The 26791-nt window shown below is 40.9% G+C and overlaps 1 protein-coding gene across 2 annotated transcripts in view; it reads left to right on the top strand.

Moving 5' to 3' along the window:
• The window catches only part of LOC5578452 (heparan-sulfate 6-O-sulfotransferase 2), a 91206-nt gene extending 64731 nt beyond the window's left edge, over positions 1-26475 (top strand). For both annotated transcript variants that reach the window (XM_001656923.2, XM_021848890.1), the window contains 2 exons: positions 24210-24609; positions 25686-26475. In XM_001656923.2, coding sequence (XP_001656973.2) covers positions 24210-24609; positions 25686-25824 — 539 coding nt within the window. In that variant the 3' untranslated portion in view covers positions 25825-26475. The remainder of the gene's footprint in view (positions 1-24209; positions 24610-25685) is intronic.
• The last annotated feature ends 316 nt before the right edge of the window (positions 26476-26791 follow it).

Raw genomic sequence — 26791 nt, forward strand, 5'->3', positions numbered from 1 at the left:
TAACAAAAACATTTTTTAAAAATCAAAAAGTAGAGTTTTTGATTCCGGGGTGAAGCTGATCAATTATTGTGATAAGCTTCCTAAGATAAAGAGATATGCTATTCACTAAATTTGGAGTCACTGAATATGGATCAAGTATAAAAAATCTTACAACTTAATATTATATCGGTCAATTTTAAATTTAAATGTTGTAAATTACAGAATACACCACATTAAACGCCTAAAGGTATGCAATTTTCTTTGAAATTAGCAACTAACGCACAATAAAATATATATTTTACCCAGAAAAGTATTGTTTATCAACAATGCAAATTCAAAACTGGATGCACAGAACATATCTGGAATGTATGCAACAGTTTATTCAAATGATGTCTTTGTATAGCCTTGTCAATTATCGATTGTTTGGAGAAGAATCCTTCAACAGTTCATCAAACATTTCCTAAAAAGTCTGCTTTTCCATGGTTTAATTATCTTGTTTGTCAAACATAATTTAGGATCATCAAGAGCAACCATCACGTAACACGACGCCACATAAATTGTGCTAATTGAAATCGAATCATAGCTCTCTTGACAGTATATAGATGTGGGTACGTGAATGATCAACTTCTCCCCACTGATCAACTACACCCCGAATTACGGTAATCAGTTCGATGCTCTAGACTAATTTTCCGAACACCAAATCGAAGCAGTCTGTAGCCCAGGCTTCATTCAAGTGAGGAAGCAAAGAGTGCCGCCTATCGTGGTCATTTGTTCTGAATTTGGGGGATTTAGGCAGGAGGTCTTGAACTCCATTAGGGGAATCAAGGTTTTCTTTCTAAATCGCAAAGAAAGGAGACTGTCGCATTTTGCCAGAAACTCTTAAAGATCGCTAACTTCTTCTCAAACATCTTGAAGAGAAGAAGCACATCTTTTTTACTTATGACGACAAAACTGAACGTTTGTTCAAAGTCGTCTTGAAAGGTCTCTCAAGTGGCTATAAGTCACCTGAAGGGATGAAAAATGGAATTATGAAAAAGAGAACCCAATCTGGCATTGTTCGGAAAAGGCTTTCTCAAAAACAACTTTAACAAAAAAGAACTTAATAATATTAAAGCTTAAGATAAAGCAAAACTTTTATTCGATGTCCGTGTGAAATGGGAACCTTTCCAGAAACCTGAGGGAAATTTTCAGAACCCCACCCAGTGCCGTCGGTGCCAAAAGTGGGGTCATGATGGTACAAAAAAATGCCGCATGGATGCTAAATGCATGATTTGCGGAGGTTCTTCTCACGCTAAGGACGTCTATCCAGTGAAGAAAGATACCACCAAGTTTATATGCTCGAATTGCAAGGGAATTGCCGATATCGTAGCAGGTAATTTGAACTCCTCCTCTATTCACACTACTTGTTTCAAATCAAATGGAAAAAACCCTGCCGCCACAGGAAACTTCTACTCCGCCTCTTCGTCTACCGATAATTTTAACAAGAAATCATTAGATAATATACCCACTTCAAGTGGTATGTCTGCCTCTGATTTTTATTTTCTAGCTGAACAATTGAATCTAATGATTGATGCAATATTTAAAGCCACCACTATGACAGAAGCAGTCCAAGAAGGTGTAAAACTTACTAATCAAATTGTTATTGGATTACGTTTTTTCTAATGGATCTGTTGGGAGGAGTTTGGGGCAGCACATTAAAAAACGGCTTTTGAAGTATGTAACGGTGTTTGGGCACACTCAAAACTAAAATTATATTTGATTAGGTTCATATGGGGTTTTATAATATGGTTACTTAAAAAAATCTTGTCTTCAATTCAGCTATTCAGCCCACGAACATTCCAAATTTCCTACAACGTAACCCTGTACAACATTTCGCCATTAGCAACCAGTATTCAATATTACTTATAATTACTCACGGTAAGTTCTATCAGTCAACACCCACTATCGTTATTGTCTTCTCTCTGCTGGCAATTCTGCGCCTATTGTAAGTGATTTATGTAATAAACAATTGATAATAGTTTTCTTTTTACTTACTATTTCCAGTGCTTACAATGCTGTTATGGTGATTTCTTCCTTCTTTCAATCTTAAGTCATACTTTGCACAATGTGGATCGCGTCCATGCAACAAACCCTTTATATCCCAACGTGTTACTTTCCAGCCCGTAAGCCCTGTTGTTGACTGTAATCACCACAGTGCTTACTATACTATACTCAATTTCCAATATTGCTAGTTTCGCAACTGCTCGCCTCTTCAATCCTGTTTTGGTACGAATCATCGCCGAACGTATTCGTCCATTATCTACTGTGAAGACCTCCTCGATCACTCCACGCTCCCAGGTCCTTCGCTTTTCTGAATCCGCAACATACACTAAATCTCCAACAGCAACCGGTTTCCTTTCTTCGAGCCACTTTGACCTCCGATTCATCAGTGGTAGATAATCTCGCTGCCAACGACTCCACAACTCTTCCGCTAAATATTGGGCTTGACAATAGCTGTTTCGTAGTCTATCCGCCAATTGCATTGCGTTTCTCGACGGCATACACTCTATCAAAGAGCAGCTTGTCAGAAAGGATTAGATGTAAGTGCTTCTTTATCTTCTTGTACGTTGGTGGAAACATAAGTCAACGGGCGTGAGTTGATCAGGTGCTCCACTTCTACCAAAGTAGTCTTTTTTTCTTTTTTTTTTCTAAGCAATGGGGGGATAATCTGCTCAACAGACTCCGGACCGAGGTCCGGGAGTGTGGGGTTGGAGACCATTTACTACGTACAAGCAGTAAACAGGACTACACCCCCGACCCACTAAACCATTTCCATTGCCGCCAAACCCTTCGTCTCTCCGGGACCACCAAGAAGGCATTGCTTCGGAGAGGGGCTATTGCACATCGCATCCTCCAGGTTAGCTGCGTAGCCATGCAGCAACGAACATCGATGACACGCTTATGGGGGTCCACCAAGGTAGCATGCTGGCGCATTGCCAGCTTCCCGGGTGGTCCTCACCTCCCGTTGTCCGCTGAAGGCGGGCAGGGTCGACCACTAAGCCCGCGCCCAGCTGCACCGCAGGTATCAAGAACTGATACTGCGGGCTTCGCAATTTGACCTACTGAAGGCTCAGGCCCTATCAGCTAGCACCAGCTGGGATTGCTGACGAAGGGGCCTCCACCTGCCCCGAACAACCAGAGGCTCGTATCCACCCAGTAGGCCGGCGCCACGACAGCAGCGCTACCAGGATGTTCTCCCCGCGGCCACTTAATCGCTGTAAGGGTCGATTTCGACCGAAGGGCACCGGTATGACCTACGTAGCCGACTGCGAACCCTTGGACCACCTGTTGATTAGCGTCTGCACTAGTCACTCCTCGAGTCCACACGCCACCTCCTTTGGAGTTCCGAGACGATGTGGGTGATAGCCGATGAAACAGCATTCCAGCCAAACTCGTCTGCACACATCCTCTGGACCAAATTATCCGGAGTCGTGTCCCGACCGCATGTGGCAAACATGCGGTCACGCATTGTGCGGAAACGCGGGCACACGAACAAAACGTGTTCAGCCGTTTCCTCTAAACCTGCACAAACTGGACATTCGGGAGAACCCGCATGACCGAAACGGTGTAGATATTGTCTAAAGCATCCATGACCCGAAAGGACCTGTGTTAGGTGGAATGTTAGTTCCCCATGGCGCCTATTGACCCAGATATCTAACCTCGGAATCAACCTGTGAGTCCACACTCCCTTGGTGGAACTGTCCCACGCACGCTGCCATTTGACCATGGAGGCCAGTCTGGCAGTCCTGCGTATGCCTCTTGTGCCGCGCATTTCGAAGCACTCTATGTCTTCCATGATAAGGATACCAATAGGCATCATACCGGTGATGACACAAAGTACATCGTGTGACACGGTACGGTACGCGCTCGCAACCCTCAGGCACATTAGCCTATAAGTACTCTCTAGCTTGCTACGGTAGCTATCGGTACTCAAAGCCGTGCCCCAAGCCGGGCCACCATACCTCAGTATGGACGAGGCGACACTGGCCAGAAGCTTACGCTTGCTGGCGTACACCGCAGAGCTATTGGACATCATCCGGGACAGTGCCACAATAGCTGTGGAGGCTCTCTTGCAGGCATAATCGACATGGCTACCGAAGGTAAGCTTGTCGTCGATCATCACCCCCAAGTGTTTGACGGAGCGCTTCGAAGTGATTGTGCAGTCGCCTACACTGATCACCGCTTGCTGCACCGACTTTCGGTTGTTGACAACAACAGCCTCAGTTTTGTGGTGAGCCAATTCCAGTTTCCTGGAGCTCATCCACTCCTCCACAATTGCGATCGAGTGGGCTGCAGTCAATTCCACTTCTTCGATCGATTCACCGTAGACCTCCAGCGTAATATCGTCGGCAAAGCCAACGATGACCACACCCGCCGGGAATTTTAATCTCAACACTTCGTCGTACATGACATTCCATAACACCGGACCCAGGATGGAACCTTGCGGGACTCCTGAGGTTATGTGAAAGCACTTCCGACCCACCTCTGTGTCATAGACTAATACCAGAGTAGTCTGCAGAATTTCATCTGCTAACCTTTCTCTGTTTGCAAATACAGATATTGCCGCCTTGACTGATCGAATCATTCGTTCCCATACGCCCCCATGTGTGGAGCTGAAAGAGGATTGAATGTCCATTTAGTTTTCGCTCTCGTAAACGTATCAGCGCATTCGACATTGATGGTTCGTACCTGTGCTTCCAAGTCTTTGCTTGCGCCTACAAAGTTAGTCCCTTTATCGAAAAAAAAATCAATGGGGCTTCCTCGGCGTTTCACAAATCTACGAATAGCCATTTCACATGACTGCGTTGTTTAACTGTAGACTTCTTCAAGGTGGATGGCACGCACTGTCATGCAAGTGAATAAAGCCACCCACCGTTTTTCTCGTCTTCGTCCGACTACCACTTCGATAGGGCCAAAGTAATCCACACCGACGTATGAGAAAGGATGTTCGCTTACAGCCATTCTAGATGCGGGAAGCGGTGCCATTCTAGGTACAACTGGTTTTGCTTTCTGTACCTTGCACCACAAGCAATGTCGTGAAACTCTTTCAACCAAGGACCTTAACCTTCGGGCTGTCGCGCTGTTGTACTTTGTACAACAGTTATGATTTATATGCTATCAATTTGCAACAACGATATCTATCGACACCAAACCAAAATGTATTCCTCAAGAATCTTATTAAGAACAATACTCGACAGTTTTTATTTACAGTATGACCCTTTATAATACGGTAAAATCAATGAATGTACATGGAAGTCGCATAATAATGAACGCACTATGTACGGTTCGAGGAAACCACAGTTTGAAATCGTCATATCTCGAAATCCAGATAGTGTAGAAACTTAGGGTCCTTAGTAAAGTTGTTCTGGAGGTGAAGCGCTATCTGATGGTACCTCATTCAATTCGGAATTTGACCGCTAGGTGGCACTAGTGGGCATGAAAGTTTTACTCTTGTTTTGCCGATTTTTCAGGATCCTGACCATTTAGAATGATATCGTCTTCGGCAAAGTTGTTTAGTAAGTTAAGGACTATCATGTTTCGAGCTAGTTGATTCAAAATTTTGCCACTAGGCGGCGCTAGTGAGCATGAAACTATTGTTTGCAGATATCTCAGGAGCCTGACCACTTAGAAAGATGGTGTCTTCGGCAAAGTAGTTTGGTAGCTCAAGGGCTATCGTTATTTGTGCCAAGAAATAAGATATTTTGCCATCAGGTGGCGAGTGAGCATGAAATTTTTGTTTTGCGGATACTGCAGGATCTTGACTTTATAGACAGGCACCTTTGGCATTGTTGTTCAGAAGCTCAGGGACTATCATTATTTTAATAAATCTCTAACTTTAAGGATTAAACAAAGAAAGAATTTGAGCTACTGAACAACTCTGCCGAAGACACCATCTCTCTAGGTGATCGGGCTCCTGAGATATTTGCGAAACAAATATTTTATGCTCACAAGCGCCGCCTAGTGGCAACATTTCGAATCAACTAGCTCAAACAATGATAGTCCTTGAATTACCGAACAACATTGCCGAAGACGCCATCTTTCTAAGTGGTCAGGATCATGAGATCTGGGAAACAAAAGCTTAATGCTCACTAGCGCCGCCTAGTGGCAAAATCCCGAATTTCTTGGCTATGATAATGATAGTCCATAAGCTACTGATCGATTTTGCCGAAGACGTCATCTATTTAAGTGATCAGACTCCTGAGATATTCGCAAAACCAAGGGTGTTGTACAAAGTACAACGCGCGACTACTCGCGTTACAAAAATTCGCGCGACGACCGAAAGGTTAATCCTGGAATGAAAAACCGCTGAAGTACCTCATTCAGTACCATTTCTCGACGGCCGTGACCACATTTATGATGGTAGAATTCCACTAACTTCTCAACAATCAAATGCTGTTTTGGCAGAATAACTGGAAACCGTACATCAAATGCAGCCGTCCTCCCTTCCATTCGCACAACATTACATTCATCTAAAAATGGGGACAGCCGATAAAAGGGACTGCTCTTTTCGATCATTCTCGGTTGACCCTTGGGAGAATCTTGGTGTTTGATCAACGTCTTCACTTCATCCGCAAATTCTGCACCCTGCGCTACGCGCCATAAACAATTTTCTGCTAATAAATATTTCTCTTGCCGCAAAGGAACTTGTTCATCCGAGACGGTTGTAGCTCCTTTCTTAGAATATGGTTAAGCTTCAATTGATTGTTTCTTGATCTTATGTCGACAGTTCGTTATGAGACGATACATAGTTGCCACCATTCGTACAAGTACTTTCCACTTTGAAATATGCTCTATCCTGGATAGAACTACATCTGAAAGTACGATGTCATGGAACAAAACACTAGCTCGTAGCTCTTCTTCAATTTCAATGGATTTATGCTTTTGTTCCGGCCAGTCTTCTTCTGCGCTGTACAGAATGTCAGGACCCCGAAACCATCGATTATCGGAACAAACTTGTGTCGCATTCCCCCATTTTGTTACATCATCAGCAGCGTTGTATTTAGTAGGAACCCAGCGCCTATTCTCCGGGTTGGTTACGCTTAATATTTCGCCAATTCTGTGAGCTACAGAGGGTTTATATCGCCTTGCGTTTGATTTCACCCACGATATAACTGCGTTTGAATCCGTCCATAGAAACTTTATTTCCACTGAATGGCTTTCGAAAATAGCTTTCATTACACTTGCTTGTAGTACACCAGCCTCTAGTTTTTTTTCTCAGAATAGACGGGTACTGTAAAGGAGCCATTTTGGCTTTTGCTTCCACAAACGCACAGTGCACATTTTTACCATCCGTAAACCGGAAATACGCTACGCATCCATAAGCGTCTTCCCCAGCATCCGCGAAGACATGAAGCTGCACTGTATGCACCGTAGAACTCATCTCTCCAAGACAACAACGGGGAATCTGTACATCATCAATCAATGGAAGCAACCTTGTCCATTGTAACCATTGATCATAATGTGCTTTACCTAATTTCTCATCCCAGCCGATGCCACTTCGCCATAAATTCTGCATCAAAATACGACCATGGATAAGCAAGGGCGCCAGAAATTGTTTCGGGTCGAACATGCTCATAACGCAGCGAAGAGTGAATCGTTTCGTCGGCCATGCTCCTTCCTTGATGTATGGTTGCAGTTCGCTCCTGAATTCGGTGGAAAACACGAACGAATCGATATCTGGTCGCCACATTATGCCAAGGACTCTTTCTGTATCGGAAGAATTCATATCAAGCAACTTCACTTCCTGCGGCTCCACTTCACCAAGTTCTTTCAATACATTCGATGAATTGCTCACCCAATTGCGTATTTCGAACCCATCGTTCGCTTCGTTTTCTGTATCAACACTATCAAAATAGTCATCGACATAGTATTTCCGTATTATGGCATCAGCAGCTTCTGGATACTCTTGCACATGTTCTCTGGCATTCATATTTTTGACATATTGTGCCAAGCAAGGGGAACAGCTCGCCCCGAAGATGACCACGTCCATGACGAAAATTTCCGGTTCAAAGTTCATATCAAATCGAAACTAAAAACGCTGAGACTGTCGATCTTCTTTTCGCACCAGAATTTGGTGAAAAATCTCTCGTATGTCACCTCCAAAGGCCACCTGTCATTCTCGGAATCCATTGATTACTCCAGACAGTGGTGCAACCAAATCGGGTCCCTTCAGTAATGAATCGTTGAACGATACACCGTTTGTCCTCGCAGCAGCATCCCATATCATTCTGACCATTCCAGGTTTCTTCGAATTAACAACATAGTTTAAGGGTAGGTACCAATATCGCTCAGGTGGTGTTTCTTGAAGTTCTTGATCCGTAATCTTGTGAGCATAGCCTTTCATTACGTATTCTTCTATTTGTTTCTGAAGACTTTCACGGATGCCTGGATTTCGTTCTAGTCGAGCTTCCAGTCTTGCGGGTGGCCTGAAAAACTCGGTAGATTTTTGGGGAGTACTTGGCGAGAAGCTATCTGTAACTTCGTTGGCCCTGCCAGCATACTGGAACTTCGCAGCTGCATGTGACGCCGTCTCGCTGCCCTTTCACTATCGACCAGCTTGATCAGATCTTCCAGATGGGTTCCTAACCATTCAAATGCAGCACGCTATTTCATAATAAAAATAGAAATAAAAAAACATATTTAGATTTGAAAAAAGTCGGACTTATCCTTAGATTATGGTTCATTAACTGGCGCTTATTATTCTCATGCGTCGATTAGCTAGATTATTCATTTTTTTTGTTTGTCGATGTTCTTGAAGACACGACCTTAGGTTAATTTCACTTTACCCAAAACTTTGACGTGCGCATGTTACTGAAAAAACTAAACACTACCTATACTTTGCAATTGGAATAAATGGACAAATTGTAGTGAAATTTTCTAAAAAGTTACACGTCTTTTTGTTGAGAATCGCACTCATGACTCCCAACCCCGCTTCCGCTAGATAGAGCGCGTTACCCCTACGTCTCGCATGAAGAGGATAACGTGATTATTGTGTTGAAATAAAATTCAGCTTAACTTCCACGTTCATGGGTCCATTCGTGGCGTAAGTGTAACACACCCTAACAGGTAGTTGTGAGTACGTTTCTCATCAAAAAGACGTGTAACTTTATCGCAAATTTCACTTTAATTTGTCCATTTAATACAATTGCAAAGTAATGTTGCTTTGTAGAGAAATATGTTTAAGTGATAAAAAATGTAATTTTTGGCGAACCTTTAACCAAAGGCGTTCGACATGCTTTAATTGATCTCATAATTAAACCACTATGCTTGGTGTATGCCTGGATAAAAGTGTAGTTTTCTGTTTTGTGGAGCATTCGATACACCAGCCGACTAATGCTAAACTTATTTATTGATTCCATGAATTACATCCCAAGGCCGCTACTGCCGGTCGCAAGCCGATGATAACCGTCTCTAGCTCAAAAGCTTTGCACTATCTATACACCTATCCTACAGATCGCATGCAGGGCTTTGTGTGCTCGTGTGCCTCATTAGTGGACGCTCCGATTGAGCTTAGAATAGCAGAAAGCCACAGCTTTGCGATAATGTCTCTCTATGCCTATCTGTTGCATTTCCAGATACCCTTGTCGGAATACATTGAATCTAAATTTATGTTTTTAATGCTGCTTTTCGAGAAGTACTAACACAGGCTTTGGTGTACCTACGGTTGGTATCGCTTTGCTCTGTGAAATGTCTACCGACCGACACGTGAACCATGTTAGCCAGCATGACGGCACACAGTGAAACGAGGACAACAATTCTCGGTAGACAAGGAGGTCTGGTTCTGAACCGGCAGCCTGTTTGATGCATCAATAAAAAAATGAAAATGATTCAGAGAAAATCCAAAATTGCTCCACAATAAAAGTAGTTATTCATAAGTATGGATGATATAATTAACAAATGTTTTCAGTTTGTATGTTTTCCTGACAAACGAAAAAAAGCCAAGGTTGTATCATTTTTTAAACCAGAAAAAAATCCTGCCGAAGCTTCTAGCAATCGTCTATTTAACTTGCTCTCCTCCATCAGTGAACTTTTTGAATAATTAATTTTGAACAGAACGAGTCCACATCAACGATTATTCAATTTTTGCCAATAAGCACTTTTGATTCCGACAAGGACATTGGACCACTCATCGACGCATCGACTTTTACGTGTAACAAATTTGATTCGTTCCAACAAATCTGAAGCTTATTCAACTGGTCTTACATACTTTTATCTGCATAATGCATTTTTAAATTATTTGGTGAATCAAATTTTCATTTCAAATTAGAAAAAATGTTGCTTAACCGGTGCCACTGATGTAATTTCGTAAATTGATGGAACATGATACAAACTGTGATGGAAAATAGCTTTACTTATCATGGAGCAGTTTTTGATTTTCTATAGGATCATTTTCATTGTCTTTTAGCCGCAAAAAACCTTTTGCCGTTCTGAACCGTTCGGCCGAGTTGTTACTACTGCAGCAAAGTTGTTGGATTTTATGCTTTTCCTCGCCATCATTTTTTTCTTCGTTTCACCGTTTCTAGCCCGGGTGCAGTTGGTCGAGGCGATAATGGCGGTCCTTTTTCTCTGCATTATCTACCTTCTTCCTGCTTCCGGTTGTTCGCGTGGAGGAAAATTCAAGACAGCGGAATGAATTTTTCAGCTGGAATCATACATTTCTGATATGTAAAAACATATCTAGCCTTGTTTGTGCGGAAAACTATCTGCGGAACCAGAAAATGTTTCCAACATAACGTTGCTTGTAAGCTTCGGTTAGGATGCGATGCTTTTTTAATGGCTGAAGGGTTCTTTTGTTTGCTAATTTTAATAGCGTTGTATGCAAAAATTACTATTTGTATTTCAATTAGGTTTCCATTTGTACGGGTAATGTATCTAGGGAAGAGCCAGGAACACTTTCATTTGTAAAATAAACTTTTTCAAGTGAAAAAAATGTAGCTCGAATGGAAAATGATCTTTTGTACCCATAGTATCTCCTGGTATGTCCTGTAAGAGTGCATGCTCTAAAAAGTATCTTAAATTCAAATGACCTACAGCGAAAAATATCTTTTTAATGATTTACTAGACGTTTTTCCCAGAGAGCCGCAGCTCAGTTACGCACTTATGATCGCTTCTCAGCTTTTCAGGATCTTCCTATTATTTGGATGGCTTCTGGGTGTCACATGTACAACTGCTGATTGAACCGGCATGAGTGCCAGCCCGACTTTTCAACTCAGTTTCTTAGATGGAGAATCGACTGTATGGTAGAATCAATTATGTTTTTCGGCTACGCAGTCTTGATTTTTTATTTGTCCGACGTTTCGACACGATTCTAAGTTCCTTCTATTCAAGTTCTATTGCTGTTACGGCGGACTTGATGTTCGTGACCAGCTGCTGGGTCATGACGTTGTTTCTGGTCTTGATAATCTCATAAAGATTGGTAACCCTACCCTTTACATGATTCCAACAATACATTTCTTGCAAACACTTTCGCGTTTTCATTTCGTGCTCAGAGCAGAATTGGTGGAAATCAGGAACGTTACATCTGAGCCTACTCCTAAGAGAGATTGTTAACGAGTTTCAAAAGTACGCGAAGAAATGCCAAGGTTCTTGGGCATAGTAGAGTACACTACGAGCCCATATTTGTTGTTCGACGTATCGAATCCGTCAACCATTTCCTATCCGTTGTTCTGAGCCATTTACAGTATGCCATAATCATTTTGCTGGCAGCGATCCTGATGTAGCGGTTCCCAGTCCAGTTGTTGGGCTAAAGAGGTAGCAGGTCGCTATTTGTAGTTATATGCTTTTCTGAAGAGATTCAACTGAATCTACTTTTGGGGGTTCATCCTAAGATGTGTTTCGTTCGTTCGAGGAAAAAATCCCATGCTCACTTTACGGACTAACTAAGCGACACTTTCGATAATGTAGGCTATGATTTCGTACTCCACCATCGTGCGCTAGAATGTCGAACTCGGAATTTTAACTATTTAAGTTCACTAGCCTCTTGACATTACTTCATGGGGACGGCAACTGTGCTAACCAACACCGCTTCTTGTTCCACTAGCTGGTTGTGACTCACGAACATCTGGCGCTCGTGCATTTCTCTTCACCTCTTCTATTTACGTTTGAGGTTGGCATCACGCTGGAGTCCAGTTTCTACTGCCGCATATGTGTTCGATAAGCTTTGTTGCTCTACGGCGTCGTATTCTACGCTTAGGCCGGCATTACGGTGGAGCCCTGAACATATTATTCCGTTCGCTTCTTTGCCTCCTTACTATGTTTATTTGCTCTACGGCAAGTTGTTGCCAATCCACTGTTTTTCACTCTCCAGGTTGATGCCGAGCTCGCTCCATCGATTCCGATTGGAAAGCAGCTTCCGGTTCATTACCGCTTCAACAACCTAAACAGGTAACTTGTCACGATCGGTACTACTCAGACTAGGAATATCTCCCAATACCATCGACGTAACGCATTGTTCCTACTTCGCTGCTGCTGACCGGTGAAGAGTCGAGATCGAGCGATTCTGGTTGGAGGACGGATTTCGGTTTGTTGGAGGCCCGACCACTTAAACCAGTGGTTTAAGTTCGGACTACTCAGAATAGTCTTCGGCGGGAGATTTGTCCTTCTTAGACGAAGTCTTCCTTGGTGGCGTAAGTTCTCCCGAAACAATACTATCCGGACATATGTCGGGGTCGGTTCTGGGATTACGATGGATGGAAACTTCCTATTCACACTCTATTTCACTGATCTACTCAACTAGTCCCCGGCGGTGAAGGAAGGAAGGAAGTTTTCCAAAACTGTTGTGTCGCTTTAAATTGACGAGATCGGCCCTGCATTTTTGGGTGGAGGATATCTTCCGGTTTGCAAGCGCCCCGAATTCTTTGCGGTCTAGATCCCCGGCCCCCCGAGTTTATTTTTATTTATAGTAGGATACCATAAAGCTTCAAAAGCCTGGCCTGTTGTGTGTTATCACGGTGTGGGACTCACGATTGGACTGCCGATACTGTTCCTATGCCTCGTCTCTTCCGGAACTACCATGCCCACACAGTTACGGATCACACAGAGTGACGGATCACTTTGGCGTTCAACATCGGATAACTCGCTCAAAACATAAACGTTGACGTAAAACATATTTTTTCCATGTTATACTATTTGTCTTCTACCATTTGTAATGTTAAGCACAACATTCAACCGCTAAATAACGGTGTTTTTAACAAATGTTTAGTTGGTACCACACAGCTATCATTATATGGTCGTTTTCTATAAGAAGTGCCGTCAGCATTCATAAGCTCCCACAGGTGGTAAAATTCAAATGTTATAGCATGTTTTATGCTCGTTCGCTTCGATTAAGTATAAATTCATCTTTGGAAAACATTTTACTTGAATTTTTATTCAAAATACCGAATTTTAGCACTTCTAACTAGTGATCCATAATATGGACCAGGAAATGATTGTTTACCACGGTTATGGATCACTTCCAAAGAATGTAGATTTCTGCTCTTTTATGCATTGGATTCGACATTTTTAGACAACAGCACTAAGGATGAAACTAATAAACCATCAAGGTTAGTGAATTTCATATTTTAGCAGACAAAAATGGGTGGAAAACTTGGTGTGGAGCGGAAACAGTTCATGTCTCAGTTACTACAATGCAGCATCACAATAAAAAGGGCATTTTACCCTTGTTTCCAGCTCTAACACTGCTATTTTTTGCAGTAATATATGACACATTGTTAACTTTCGCCATACCATGCAATACAGATGCATTGAGTTGAAAATCTCTTAATTTTGCGCACTGATCCGTAATATGTCACAATTTGATCCATAATATGAAAATTGATCCATAATATGGTTTTCAGGAACCAACACAATTTTTAATTTTTATGCAATCCTATGTAAATATTACTCTCAAAACAGTTTACTAACCGAAGTTCCAATTTGAAACAATTCGATTCGTGCTTTTAAATTACAATTTTACGTTTTCCATGTCGTTTTATTGAATTTTATAGGTTGGACGCCACACTATTTGATCCATAACTGTGGGGTCATGGTACATCATGAAACTTCATCGGGGGAGGGCTGTGCTCTTGTATATCTGGACTCATGCACTTCGCAAGTTTCAGTTTCTAGCTGTTCTTCTAGTTCGCTGTTGGAGCTTAATATCGTCAAAAACGCTGCTCACTACGACATTTCTTCGGTGGCTATTACTCGTTTTGCCCAATTGGCGGTTGAAAATCTCGCCAGAGCTTTGCCCAGCTTTCTATGCAACGATGCAGCCTTGGGCTGGCCTCACGCCAGATCCCTATTCAACTTCTACTGAACGTTCATGTGCATTCCGCAACTTATTTATTTATTTATTCCGTCAAGCATAGGTAGACTACATACAATAATTACAATACTTTCTTACATGCTATGGATTACTTCTATTGTTCTTTAGTCGTGTTTTGAGCTGCTCTTTGGACATAGTAATGCCAATGAATTCGCAATGTACATTATACATGACGCATAATGCGTTCGACATGATTTTTCTAAATATAATTTTCTTGTTCTTAAATGCCGAGAGGGTGTGTAGAAGTTTAATTGAGAGAGAAGTGCAGCACACGAATCGAAATAAAGTTGTTTATGAAAAGAACCATTGCGAATTCCCGGCGTTGCTAAAGTGTTTCAAAGTTGATGAGCATTCCGCTACTCTACGACGATCCGTTCTCCGCTGCTGCTGTTCAAACTCTCCTGGTTGGCCAGTTGGATGCTGAGGTCAGTCTAGCGAGGTGCAACGCAAATTACTCAACCCGGCGGCGGTGAAATCAGCCTACTCCGATTCGACGTCAATCGGTCAAGTACCGACGGTTCTGAAATTCCGGTTGAAGATAACTTCCGGTTTGCAGGCGCCCCGAAGACTTATTACCGATATTACACTACGCTCGCTTTACTCGGTCTGGTCCCCGACGGAGGTTCTAGCCTACTCTGATCGCGACCTGGAGCTCTCTGGTCTTCACGCCATCTCCTTTGCAGCGACAACATCATCTGCGTTATCCCCCTCTGTTCACCGCATTCCAAGTTCTATCATGCTTCACATGTTCTGTGCGATGTTGTCCGGATTGAGAACGCTTGTGATTTCTGGCATAATCTCGCTTCGTATATCCCTGAACAGAGGACAGTCGAATATAATATGCTCCGGTGATTCCTCGATATTTGCACAGGCCGGACAGTGTGGAGACTCTGCTTGTCCGAATCTGTCCGACTTTCAGAAGCATCCATGGTGACAAAAAATGTGTCAGGAAGAAGTTAACTTTTCCGTGTTTTCAGGTCATCCACACCGACACATTAGGAATTAGCATGTGGGTCTCCCTTTCTCCGAGTGACGATAATGCACACTGTCTCCAACGATATCTTAATATGGACGATGGACGATACGGTCACCTGCTTCTTGATGCTCCAATATTGGACATGATCCTAGCGACTTTCGCTGCCTTTTCGCATGCATATTCTACGTAGTTTTTGAAGTTTAGCCTGTCACCAACCATTACTCCAAGATGCTTTAGAGAGCGCTTCGGTGAGATTGCGTGTCCTCCGACGTAGATCTGACGACTTAATGATGTCTAGCGATTCCGCCGTCAGCATCTCCACCTCATATGCAGTCTCGCCAGTTATCGCAAGGACGGCATCAACTGCGAACCCGACGATCTCGACTCAATTCGGCAGTGTCAATGTTAGCACTCCATCGTACTCTTCCGATATTATGGTGATTGGGATAGTTAGATATTTATTATTCAATACATGCAATCACTTGCCTCGTAGTTTTTGTAAAATCACTAAATAGCAATCTACAGTACTTCAAACGCGTATATAGAGCCAATATCCAGCTTTTTACGAGCGCCAATGGCTGCCGCAAATAGCCTCGCTTTCTGGCAGAGATCGAACGATATGACGTTTGGCTAGGGTTCGTTCAATAGGAATGACCCAAGCCAAACGTCAAATCACCTGATCTCTACCATAAAGCGAGCCAGCTTGCGGCAGCCATTAGCGGTTTTAAAAAGCTGGATAGAGCTTTAATGGATCGGATCTCAATGGCTTCGTGACGCAAGACGAGATGTACAGGGATAAGGGTGGAAGCATCTTGACGGACGAACGTGAGGTGATTGAATGGTGGAAGCTGCGCTTCTGGCAGCACCTGTATGGTACTCATATCGCAGGTAATAAGGGTCAAGACAATGAAGGAAATGTTTTCACTGGACGTTGTAAACCAACCAGCCCTTACTTTGAGGGAGGTTATGGATGCTATTCATCAGTTTGGGATCAATAAAGCTGCTGTTAATAATTGTATCTGAGCTAAACTCATAGAGATGAGCCCGTAGAGGCAAGCCATTTGTCTGCACCAGCTGATAGGCACCATCTGGGAAACAGAACAGCAACTGGAGATCATCATCCGTCGTCTGTCACCTGTAGTCAACGAGATTGTAAAGATTGGGCTTGGAAAAAAATGCGACACTTAATTTTGGGTAAAGCTTTTTATCGCGTGGATAAAATTTAATGACATTTTGGGTAATACTAGTTTATAGTGATATGTTTATAAAATTTTATCGCGGTCTGTCAAGTAGTTTTCAAGATGCATTCGAAACAAGAAGAGCTACGCCAGCAAATCTTGATCATCCTGGTCAGTCGCACAGATGGATCGGCAAAAGGCTTGGAATCCACCATTCCACAGTGTTCCGCGGTGTGAAGATGTTCCAGGAAACGAAGACCATCAAGCGGCGCGCTGGAAGCGGCCGAAAACCGAAAACGGAATACCCAGAGAAGGTACGGAAGATAAGGCAGTACGTTAAGAATAACTCGAACGTGGTCAAAAAGCTCAATTCGTCGAAGTGGTTCATCCAGCAGACCATGAAACGGGCTGGGCTACGTGTTTTTAAGGTCAGGAAGGCGCCAAACCGGACTAACAAGCAAAACACGGTGGCTAATTGCATGCGCGGAAGCTGTACCGTGAGTGGTTGGTCAAGCTAGGCTGTCTCGTCATGGACGACGAGACATACATCAAGGTGGACACCAAACAAATCTCCAGCCACAAGTTTCTTGTCGGTACGTCCCGCATGAAGGTTCCGGAAAAGAAAGGTGGACAAATTCGCGAAAAAGTACCTGTTGTGGCAGGCGATCTGCGAGTGCGGACGGTAAAGCAAGCCGTTCGTTACAACCGGCACCATAAACGGGCAGATTTATCGAGAGGAATGCTTGCAGAATCGCTTGCTGTCGTTCCACGCTGTTCTGGCCGGATCTCGTTTCGTGCCATTACGCCAAGCCTATAATGGATTGGTTCGAAGCGAAGGGCGCACATTGGTCCAGATTTTCAAATAGCTGTCAAAAACCCCATTTTCAAACTTAGTTTTTAGTTGAAAATCAAAATCAAACATTAATCTACTGTATCAGATAGTTGAGAATACGGACGAGAAATTAAAAGTGAACATGTTTTTCTGCATGTTCACACGTTAACCTAACATGCACCTAACATGTCCAAAAACTTAAATGTTTGCTTCAAAACTCAACTAATCAATTTTCACCAACACCCGTGCAAATTTGGGTTTTAGCATATTTTTTCTGGTCGATAACTCATTCTCATACAGATTTAACATCTTCGAATGAAAATTTATATTCAAGTGTTGTTAACCTTATAAAATTAATACTTATAAAAATAAAATTAATAATTGTTATAGGTACCTCAAATATTTAGAAAAGAGCATCTTTAAACCGTACAAAACGCTCCCCGCCACTCCCCGCGGAGATATCTTGCTCAAACGCGCGTTTAAGACTAAGGAATCGATTGAAGAACATTCTTCTTGCCTAAGTTTGTCCAAACGATAGATGTTTGAAAAAGTTGAGAGCCAAAAAACGTATGAAAAGCAGCATTTTATGCTGCTTACAATATGCTAGCATTTTTGTAAGAAATTTGCCCAATGACAAGCAAAATTCTGACTATGCCTTAAATAGAGCCTTCAACCCTAAATCATGTTCCTAAACACTTGTAATGGCTAAAAATAGTGAAATATTGAGAATGCTCAATTTCTGCAATGATTTCTCAAAACTGGACCAATGTGGGGCGAAGAAGGCGAACCCGCCAAATACACCAAAACTTCGTCCGATCAAAAATTTTTGGGCGATAATGAAGAAGAAGTTGAACAAAAGCGGAAAAACATTCAGAACAGATGAAGTTTTGCAGAAAAACTGGGAGAAGTTGTGTAAGAAAGATGGGCAAATGCTCGCCCAAGGTTTCATGCGCAGTGTCAAGAGAAATGTACGAGCCTTCAGCATGGTGGAGAAAATTCAACAAATTAATTATGCCAAAACATAGCTAATAAATAGTTATTTAATCCCTGAAATCTCAAGAAGTATTCGATTTAAAATGAATTTTTAGTAATCATTTTTTGTGTCTCATTTTTTCCGAGTCCAGTCTTTAGGAAGTCATCAAGCTTGCTCTGTTGACGGTCGATCAAAATCCTTTAAACATTTCGTAAATACCACATCCCAACGCATCACTTTCTCATCGATATCGACGACACGATATTATCGATCGCGTAAAGGCATGGAAAATCATGGTCGAGAACAGCTTTCCTGCGAAGCTCACAAGACTGATAAGAGCAACGATTAAAGGTGTGCAAAATTGCTTGTAGAGTTTAGGTGAAAATTCCAGATAGTTTGAATTACGTCGGGGATTACGACAAGGTGACGGGCTTCCGTGCCTGTTATTCAACATCGTACAAGCAGGTGTTATGCGGAAAGCCGGGTTTAAGCTCCGGAGTAAGATTTTAAACAGATCCAATTAATTTGCTTGCTTCGCGAATGATATGGACATTAAAAGCGAAACAAAAGTAGGCGAGCCCAGTGTGACGGGGTTCACCTAGAAAGCAGTGTTGCGATACACGGCGACACGATCGAGGTGATCGACGAGTTCGTTTGATATACGCTTGAAATACGAGAGCATCATCAGTGGAAGTCGGGCCAACTGTGAGCTCCAGAAGAAGCTGAGATCAAGAAAGGTTCACCCTCGTATCAAACGTACCATGTACAAAAGGTACCGAGTGGACATTTTTCTGGGATTCTAGATCTTAATTCATATGGACCGTGGTCATTACAATTGCTACCCAGACAACCAGAATGTACAACACCTTTTGCGTTATGCGATGCTTATATGTGCAAAGATTTCGTATAATATGTCGTCAAAACGCCTTATGCGTACAAAAGTGGAGGCGATATATGTGCATAACGCAAAATATTAATATACAATGCGAGTGTACAGATTTTATTACGATATTATCTGTAACCTTATACGACTTAGTTTATGATAACAAAGTTGATTTGACAGCTGCTATGGATTGATTCGACATTCATCAATCAATTACTGATTACTGTTGTATATTTTGACATAACTTCACTATCTAGGAAAGTTTTTGTAACTTTTTTCTTACTACCCAAAATAATGCAATAAAGCAAAGAAGTTCAACGGTTTTGTCCGCTCAAAGTTAGAAACAGCGTCTGATTGTCGTATACTCTGGTAATAAAGTTTCCACGTTCAAAAATCACACTTTATTGTTGTAAATATTAGATTGTTTAGTATCAGAGGATGGAGAAGTTCTTAGAGAACGTGTTTTCCATGATCACAATGAAATATTATGCTAGTTTTGGTGGCATTCGCGTATAATGGATTTGATATGCCTTTATTCTTTGTTAAAGTTTAATAAAAAATAAATACAGAGGACTATAACAGTGTTTAAGGAAGAAATTTGATCCTTTGGTTAGAGACAACCTATATCAATACTAGCTCATAGGTTTTGAGCAGAACAGAGCCACTCATCCCAGTTATATGAAGCATCAACCATGGCTCTCCAGAATGAGCCGTTTAAGCACATAACATATGTGGAACTCCCAAGGGAAAGCGAGTTGAAAAGTTATACCCACTTCCAGCTGCTGGCAAGTGGTATATCTAGTATAGAAGACATCGAACTGTCATTACCAAGAGTAAACAAAAAACATATGATTCGATCAGTAGACCAGTTGCTGCGAAGATTACAGACATTAAGATCGGGGAACGGTCGACAACATTGGAAAGCAATGTCTGAAGATAAAACATATTTATTTTTTCATAAAATGTATTTTTTCTGCCATACTATTTAATGTTCATGTTTCATAACCACAGAACGTGATCGTTTCGAAAATATTATTTCCTATCAAAAAACTTCCTGTTTCTTAACGTGAACAAGCTTTTGCTTTCGAAAATCCTTCCATTCATTCACCTAAAGAATATAATTCTAGCATAACAACATAGATATCTAATAAATTGACTAAATTATCTCGAATACGAGTGGTGTAAATCTCATTCTAAAGTTGCAACATAAATAGTTATTTTCATTCCCTTCGTTGCCACTCTAGATATATGTTATCTTTGGTTCATTTCAATACAATGCCACATTGGGCCAGACCGCAAAATTTGATGCAAAAAAAAAATTGATAATGAAGATGATTTTTTAGAACACTTAGGCAAAAATGTTACATATGAAACGCGTATTTTGGTGAAATAATTAAGTGATTATATTCATTCGTTTATGAGTTATGACCATTTTCATTCAATAAAGTTTTGTGTGAAATGGAGTAGGCATTGCAATATGCACAGAAAAACCGCAGCAGCAAAACAAATCCAGTGAAAACTATCGACATTTCAATCAACAATCTTCAATTATCGCCTACTAATACTAAGCTATAAAATTGATAGCCAAGAAATGTCAAAGTCAAATCACCCCCGTTGTTTTATAGCTAGCGTAAAAAGCTGGATTGTTCTGATAAAATTCATTGTTGTTTCAACAATTTTTTTTATTACAACAAATCGAAAACACTTATTGAAAACAACAAAAATATTTATTATTTTGAATAGCCGTCAATTCTTTGCGTGTAAAATAAAGTTCTAAACATAATTTGGTTGAAAACTTTTAAACTGAATATTTTTTAGCATATTATACTTATTTATATAATGTTTAGATTCATATTCCGAACACTTGCGGCTTAGGCTGACTTGAAATGCAACTAATAGGCAAAAATCAGCCTGAATTGGTGATAAAAATATTAATATATCTCCTTTTATTGTAAGTTTTTCTTAAAAGTATTGAATAATATTTTGTTTCCATTGTCAATCACTGTGATTATTCTGCCGCATATTCCGAACAGCACGAATAAATCCTATTCATATAGATAATTTAGCATACAAATTAATTTAAGCTGGTTTATCTGACATCGAGCTAGAAAGTCATTACTAATCCCAGGGTATATAATAGGTTCAAACCAAGGTTCAAACACAATAAATTTGAGTTGTAATTGACTTCCACTTCCTGGGAATTGGATGACATATATCAGTGAAATATTTCAACCACCACGCCATACAAAATCCGCGTGTTCGGAATATAATCCCTCTTTTTTAATCATCAATGAAAACGTTTTGATTCGTTGTACATTTCCAATGAATAGACTGTGTATGGTTGAAAGTGATCAAATTTAATAAAAAAAAGACTCTGAAATTGCAATGCTTTTTGGTTTTGTATAAAAAATTACTTTGCAATTGATAAGCATGTGCTTGAGCTTGGATCAGTTTACATTACAGAGAACAAACGTTCAGCTTCATTGAACAACATGTGTAAATGCTTATAAATGCCATTTCATAGTATGTCGTTTTTTCATAGATATGTACTCTGTACTATTTCGCTTATTCCATTTAATACATTTCATACATATTATAACTGATTCATTAAAACAATTGTCGTAAATACAAAGGTGCATTTGATCTCTATTACAAAAGGTTTGTATTTATAAAAGAAAAATATAAACATATATATTCGATTGAGAAGATTTCCGATGGTTTTGACTTTGTTTTTGTCAGCACTCAACAATATTTCAGCTAAAATCATGAACTTTCTGTAAAATATGTTCGTTTTCTCATCAAAATTGAATTCTGTTTGATCCTTCATCCTTGGCGCTTGTCCCTGCGGGGGTGGCGATGGGGACAGGATCGAACATGTCGCGCTTAAAAAAAGGTCAAAATTGTCGTGATCTATTTGATCCTTCGATCTTGACGCTTGTCCTTGCGGGGGCAGGCGATGAAGGCATGATCAAACATATCGCGCGTCGGTCGAGTAGCGAAATGAAAAAGCGTCGCGGATTGTTAAAAGTGTTTGATCTATTGATCGTGTCGCTTGCTCTTGCGTGGGGAGTGATGAACACTTGGTCGGCGTACAATGCGTTTATCGAATTATATGTTCATTTTCTCATCAAAATTATACGGTAAACCCTCCAATGTTCTCCAGTAATACAATATACCATTTGAACCTCTAAGTTATACCTTTCAGATCCTGTGCAAATTGGATCCCCGTTATTGTCGATATTGACGTTTGAAAAATATGTTTTTTTTTTGATAAAACTGATCATATTTCATGAACAAATGAATAGAATCACTTAACTCTTTCACCAAAATGCGCGTTTCAACTAGTTCTAAAACTTTGTAGAAGACGTAATTTTGATAGAGTTTGAAGTAAAAAAGTTATGGGAAAAATATCAATTTTTCATGGACAACCCTACCCTGCAACATTGAAAGCGCCATAGCAAGGGCCAAAGTTGTTCAAAATTTAACAGAGAACAACTTTATAGATTAGTTCAAAGCACTAGCTTGAAAAGCATAAAAGTTGGAAAAAATATTTCCGTGTTTTGTTGGACCACCCTAATGTCACTGAATGTCAAAATCTAGAAAGATTCGCGAATTAAGCGAAACTGACAAAATGTACACAATTTAAGAAACTATAGCGGTGAAATTGTAGCTTGATTGTCTATTCGCTGCACTTGAACTTTTCCCTTTTCGATAATTTAACTATTCAAAAAACGCAAATTTGTAGAAGACAAAACTTCACCTCATGCAAAACCACACACTGTATTGATTACGCCTGGGTTTTTGTTTATCAAAGTGATGGGCGCATCTGAAATCGAAATCAAAACACGGTGAGAGTAAACGGCGACACTGCAAACAAAAAATAAACAAGGCGTAAATGGCGGGCTTAATTGAAACCAGAATGAAAACACGGCGCAAAAGTAATAGGCGACATTGAAAGTAATATCGATTACAGGCTCATAACATTGGGCGATACTGGCATTCTTGAGTGCGTTTAAGGCGAAACCTTATAATATATTTTTATTACGAAATAGCTAGGAAAATTGAAGGAGATGTGTGTGGTATTGATGAGGATTTTGAAATTAGGTTTATGAAATGTGTATTAAAGTGAAAAGGTTAAAGTTGGAGTATATTTTCTCCAATTGGGATTAAAAATTGCACATGAAAATTTCATTAATTATTTTCTCATTGTTATTGATTTGTCAGATTAGCCCTCATCGCGAATCCCTCTCGAAATGTAGTCCTCATCATATGTAACATTTTAGTCGAAGACAGTTTTGTTCTAAAAAATCATCTTCATATTCAATTTTTTTTTTCTCCTAATTTTGCTGTCTGGCCCAATGTGCAATGTCGATTGATTGGTCGATTGGTGGTATAACACTTTTGACATTCCGATGTCCTTATACCAGCATGCAAATATTAAAGTGGGTGCCACTTTTTGAGCTCGAGTTCCACTTATGTTATGTGGTTTAAGTCTTCAGGTGTGAATCCATTCTATAATTTGATATGGGCGAATGCTGGCGACAAGGCATGTGAAGAATCTCACACTATTGTTGATGTTTTAGAAGCTTTCATCACAAAGATATTGAACTCGATGACGATGATAATAAAATTTGAAAGTATGCTTCCAATACCTCTCTAGTAAGGCAAAAGTAACAGATGAAAAATGTCCAAAGCGAAACACAGTGTCTTATCAGATAAAACAATTCAAATAAATAATAACATTTTCGTTTACATTTCCCGTATAAGAACTACCAAAAACATGATATGACGATTTTTCGCATTTTTTATGGGCCATACTGTTAACGACTTTTTACGTAAACTGTAATGCGAGATCTGGTTGTCGGGGTAATAAAAAGTTCTGCTAATAAAAAGACCCTTCAAGCAAAAAATATACATACATCGCTCGTGTATGTATATCAGGTCAAGAATACCTAATTTGTGTTAGCTTGGTAAAAATCTCTCAAAATGTGAACTTCTTCATCATCCCATAATTTTAATGTCATCTTTTTTTTCTATCCAACAGGTGAAAACTGGAACGGCGTGCCGTTGGATGAATTCGCCGGCTGCGAGAGCAATCTGGCAGCCAACCGGCAGACTCGCATGCTGGCCGACCTGGCGCTGGTTGGCTGCTACAACAAAACCTACATGCCATCGGCGGAGCGCGACCGCATCATGCTGGCCAGTGCCAAGCGCAACCTCGCTGCCATGTCCTACTTCGGTCTTACCGAGCACCAAAAAATCTCCCAGTATATCTTCGAGGAAACGTTTAATCTACGCTTCGCGATACCGTTCGAACAGCACAACAACACCGTCTCGACGAGCACCATGAACAGTCTGACGGCCGAGCAGCGGGCCAAAATTGATAAGCTAAATGCACTCGACATCGAGCTGTATGCATTCGCGAAGAAATTAATGTTCCAAAGGTAAGGCAATTTATCTAGTTTGGACGTTCTTTTTGGTAGAGCCTCCTCGTTCCCATTCTCAGACAAGAAAATTTTCCCACATTAGACTGACTAGCCGCTGCTCTATAAGTCCCTAGCTCTAAACTGGGCACCATATGGAAACTATCGTGGTAGTTTGTATCCCATGCTTTCTGCACTCGTCCTGTTATCTGATGGGAAAAGTGCCATTAATTGAAATTGGAGGGAGGAGCGAAAATAAAGTAAAACAAAAAATAGTCTAATGTTGACCAAGCACGCAACCGATTTGTAACTAGGATGTTATACAACTCGGCCTATGAATTATCGCCTGTCGTCGGCGCGTCAAAGATCGATTTCTGGTAGCTCTCCCACCATGTGCACGACAAACAGATGAGACTAGTTCGCATCTTGCAACATGAAACCTAACATATGCGATGGACCAATGATGGCTTTATTGTCTAAGCAGCTCTCGCACATGAACTTGGAAAGCGTTTCAAAATTTGATGTCGAGGGCAAGTCATTTGTAGCAATAAATTGCAATTCTCCATGAAGGTCTCATGTACAGTAGTGTTCAAGATAATAGAACAGTCTACCCTCCCGTACTCGACGTCCTGAGGACGTACTTTAAACCTGAAAATTCTACTGATATCAGTTCCATTTAAATTTAAACTATGTTTGTCTAAAGAAAATAAGTGTAAAACCTCCAAAAATGGACTGTACTAAACGTTGTGCCTTATTAGTGTGAAATTTAATTATTTTTGTGGCTTTTTTATTATCACATATCATCACATATTTTGACGATCGATGTACAGAAAACCGATAACGATTTCATTAATAAATGAAAAATATATTGCATGTCCAAGGTGTCCACTTTATAAAATGAACAGTCCTTAATTTACGACTCGTGCTGAAAAAAAAAAACCTAACTGGACGTCAGATTATTTATGTTTGAAATAGCATTTTTTCGTTTTCGCCCACAATTCCTACAAGAAACCAAAAAAAGTTACTTATCATTCAAAAACTACTTAGCACCTCAAAGCCATTTTCCTAACAGCTACTATTTTCCTATTTCGTTCCAGATTCGAAAGACTTAAAGCCAAAGATAATGATTTTAATGTAAGATTCACGCATTTAGGTAACCTAGGCATAAAAAACGGCGTTACCGAGTTCAACTGGGACAGCAATATTGACGAGGCGCCCAGCAGTGAACACCACTGATATACAGGGGTAAGGACTCGTACCGAAGTGACAGTCCCGCACAATCCTTCGTACAACTACAGCATAAAGATGATTCCGAAATCGTTGCCATTTCGTCGTCCCTCAGGAGGACGTCCCGCCGCCTGGACGCCATCATCGTCGTCTCCATTGACATTTACTATCGATAAGTTCGTTTCTCCCCGCGTCATTGATGTACCCGCCGAAAGTCGCCTGCCGGCATCCGTTGGCGCAACCTCATCAACCTTTTACAACAACACCAAACTATTCGCTTCCACTAGTCCGATTGAACGGAAGCTTCAAAGACGGCGCCGGCCACAGGATCAACGGGGACGGCTATTCAAACTCACCAAGCAACAGATTACAATGCAAACGCTGCGTGATAGCCCCGCCCCCCCATAGAGGGCCCCCACTGGAAAACGGAAAACTAACGGCAGCAGCATAGCAGCAACCAGGCAGTGCCAGTGATGCTGAATAGTCACAGCGAGCTCCAAGTGTTGTATGCATACTGATTTTAGCATTTTAGTACTGACGCAAAATGTGAATATTTTATCTAATAACACACACACAAACAAAACAATTGTTTCATAGTAGTCTTAAACAGTAAGGATAAACTTGAATACACCCAAAATGGATACAAGTGTATGAGAATAATGCTCTTGGAGATGTTTGATTTTATGAAAGAACACCATTATTTCTACATAAAGTAAGGGTATGCGAAATACCTTTTTTTTTTTTTTCAATTCTATTTATTTGGCAGGCCCAAACGCACGTAGGCTTTACGGGGCCGAATAGCTTATTTTTTTTTGTTAATATTTACAGAGGTATTGGAATCGCAGTCACCCTGCAATCCCTGAATAGCACAAAGTTTTTTCTTCTCCTTCCCTCGCTTAGTTGACAGCCTCCGCTTGTAGGTACTATCGCCGCACTCGTATGGAGAGGATGAACTGTCGTCGTTCACATCATCGTC

The sequence above is a fragment of the Aedes aegypti genome, chromosome 3, assembly GCF_002204515.2.
Source record: "Aedes aegypti strain LVP_AGWG chromosome 3, AaegL5.0 Primary Assembly, whole genome shotgun sequence".
In the NCBI taxonomy this organism is placed as follows: domain Eukaryota; kingdom Metazoa; phylum Arthropoda; class Insecta; order Diptera; family Culicidae; genus Aedes; species Aedes aegypti.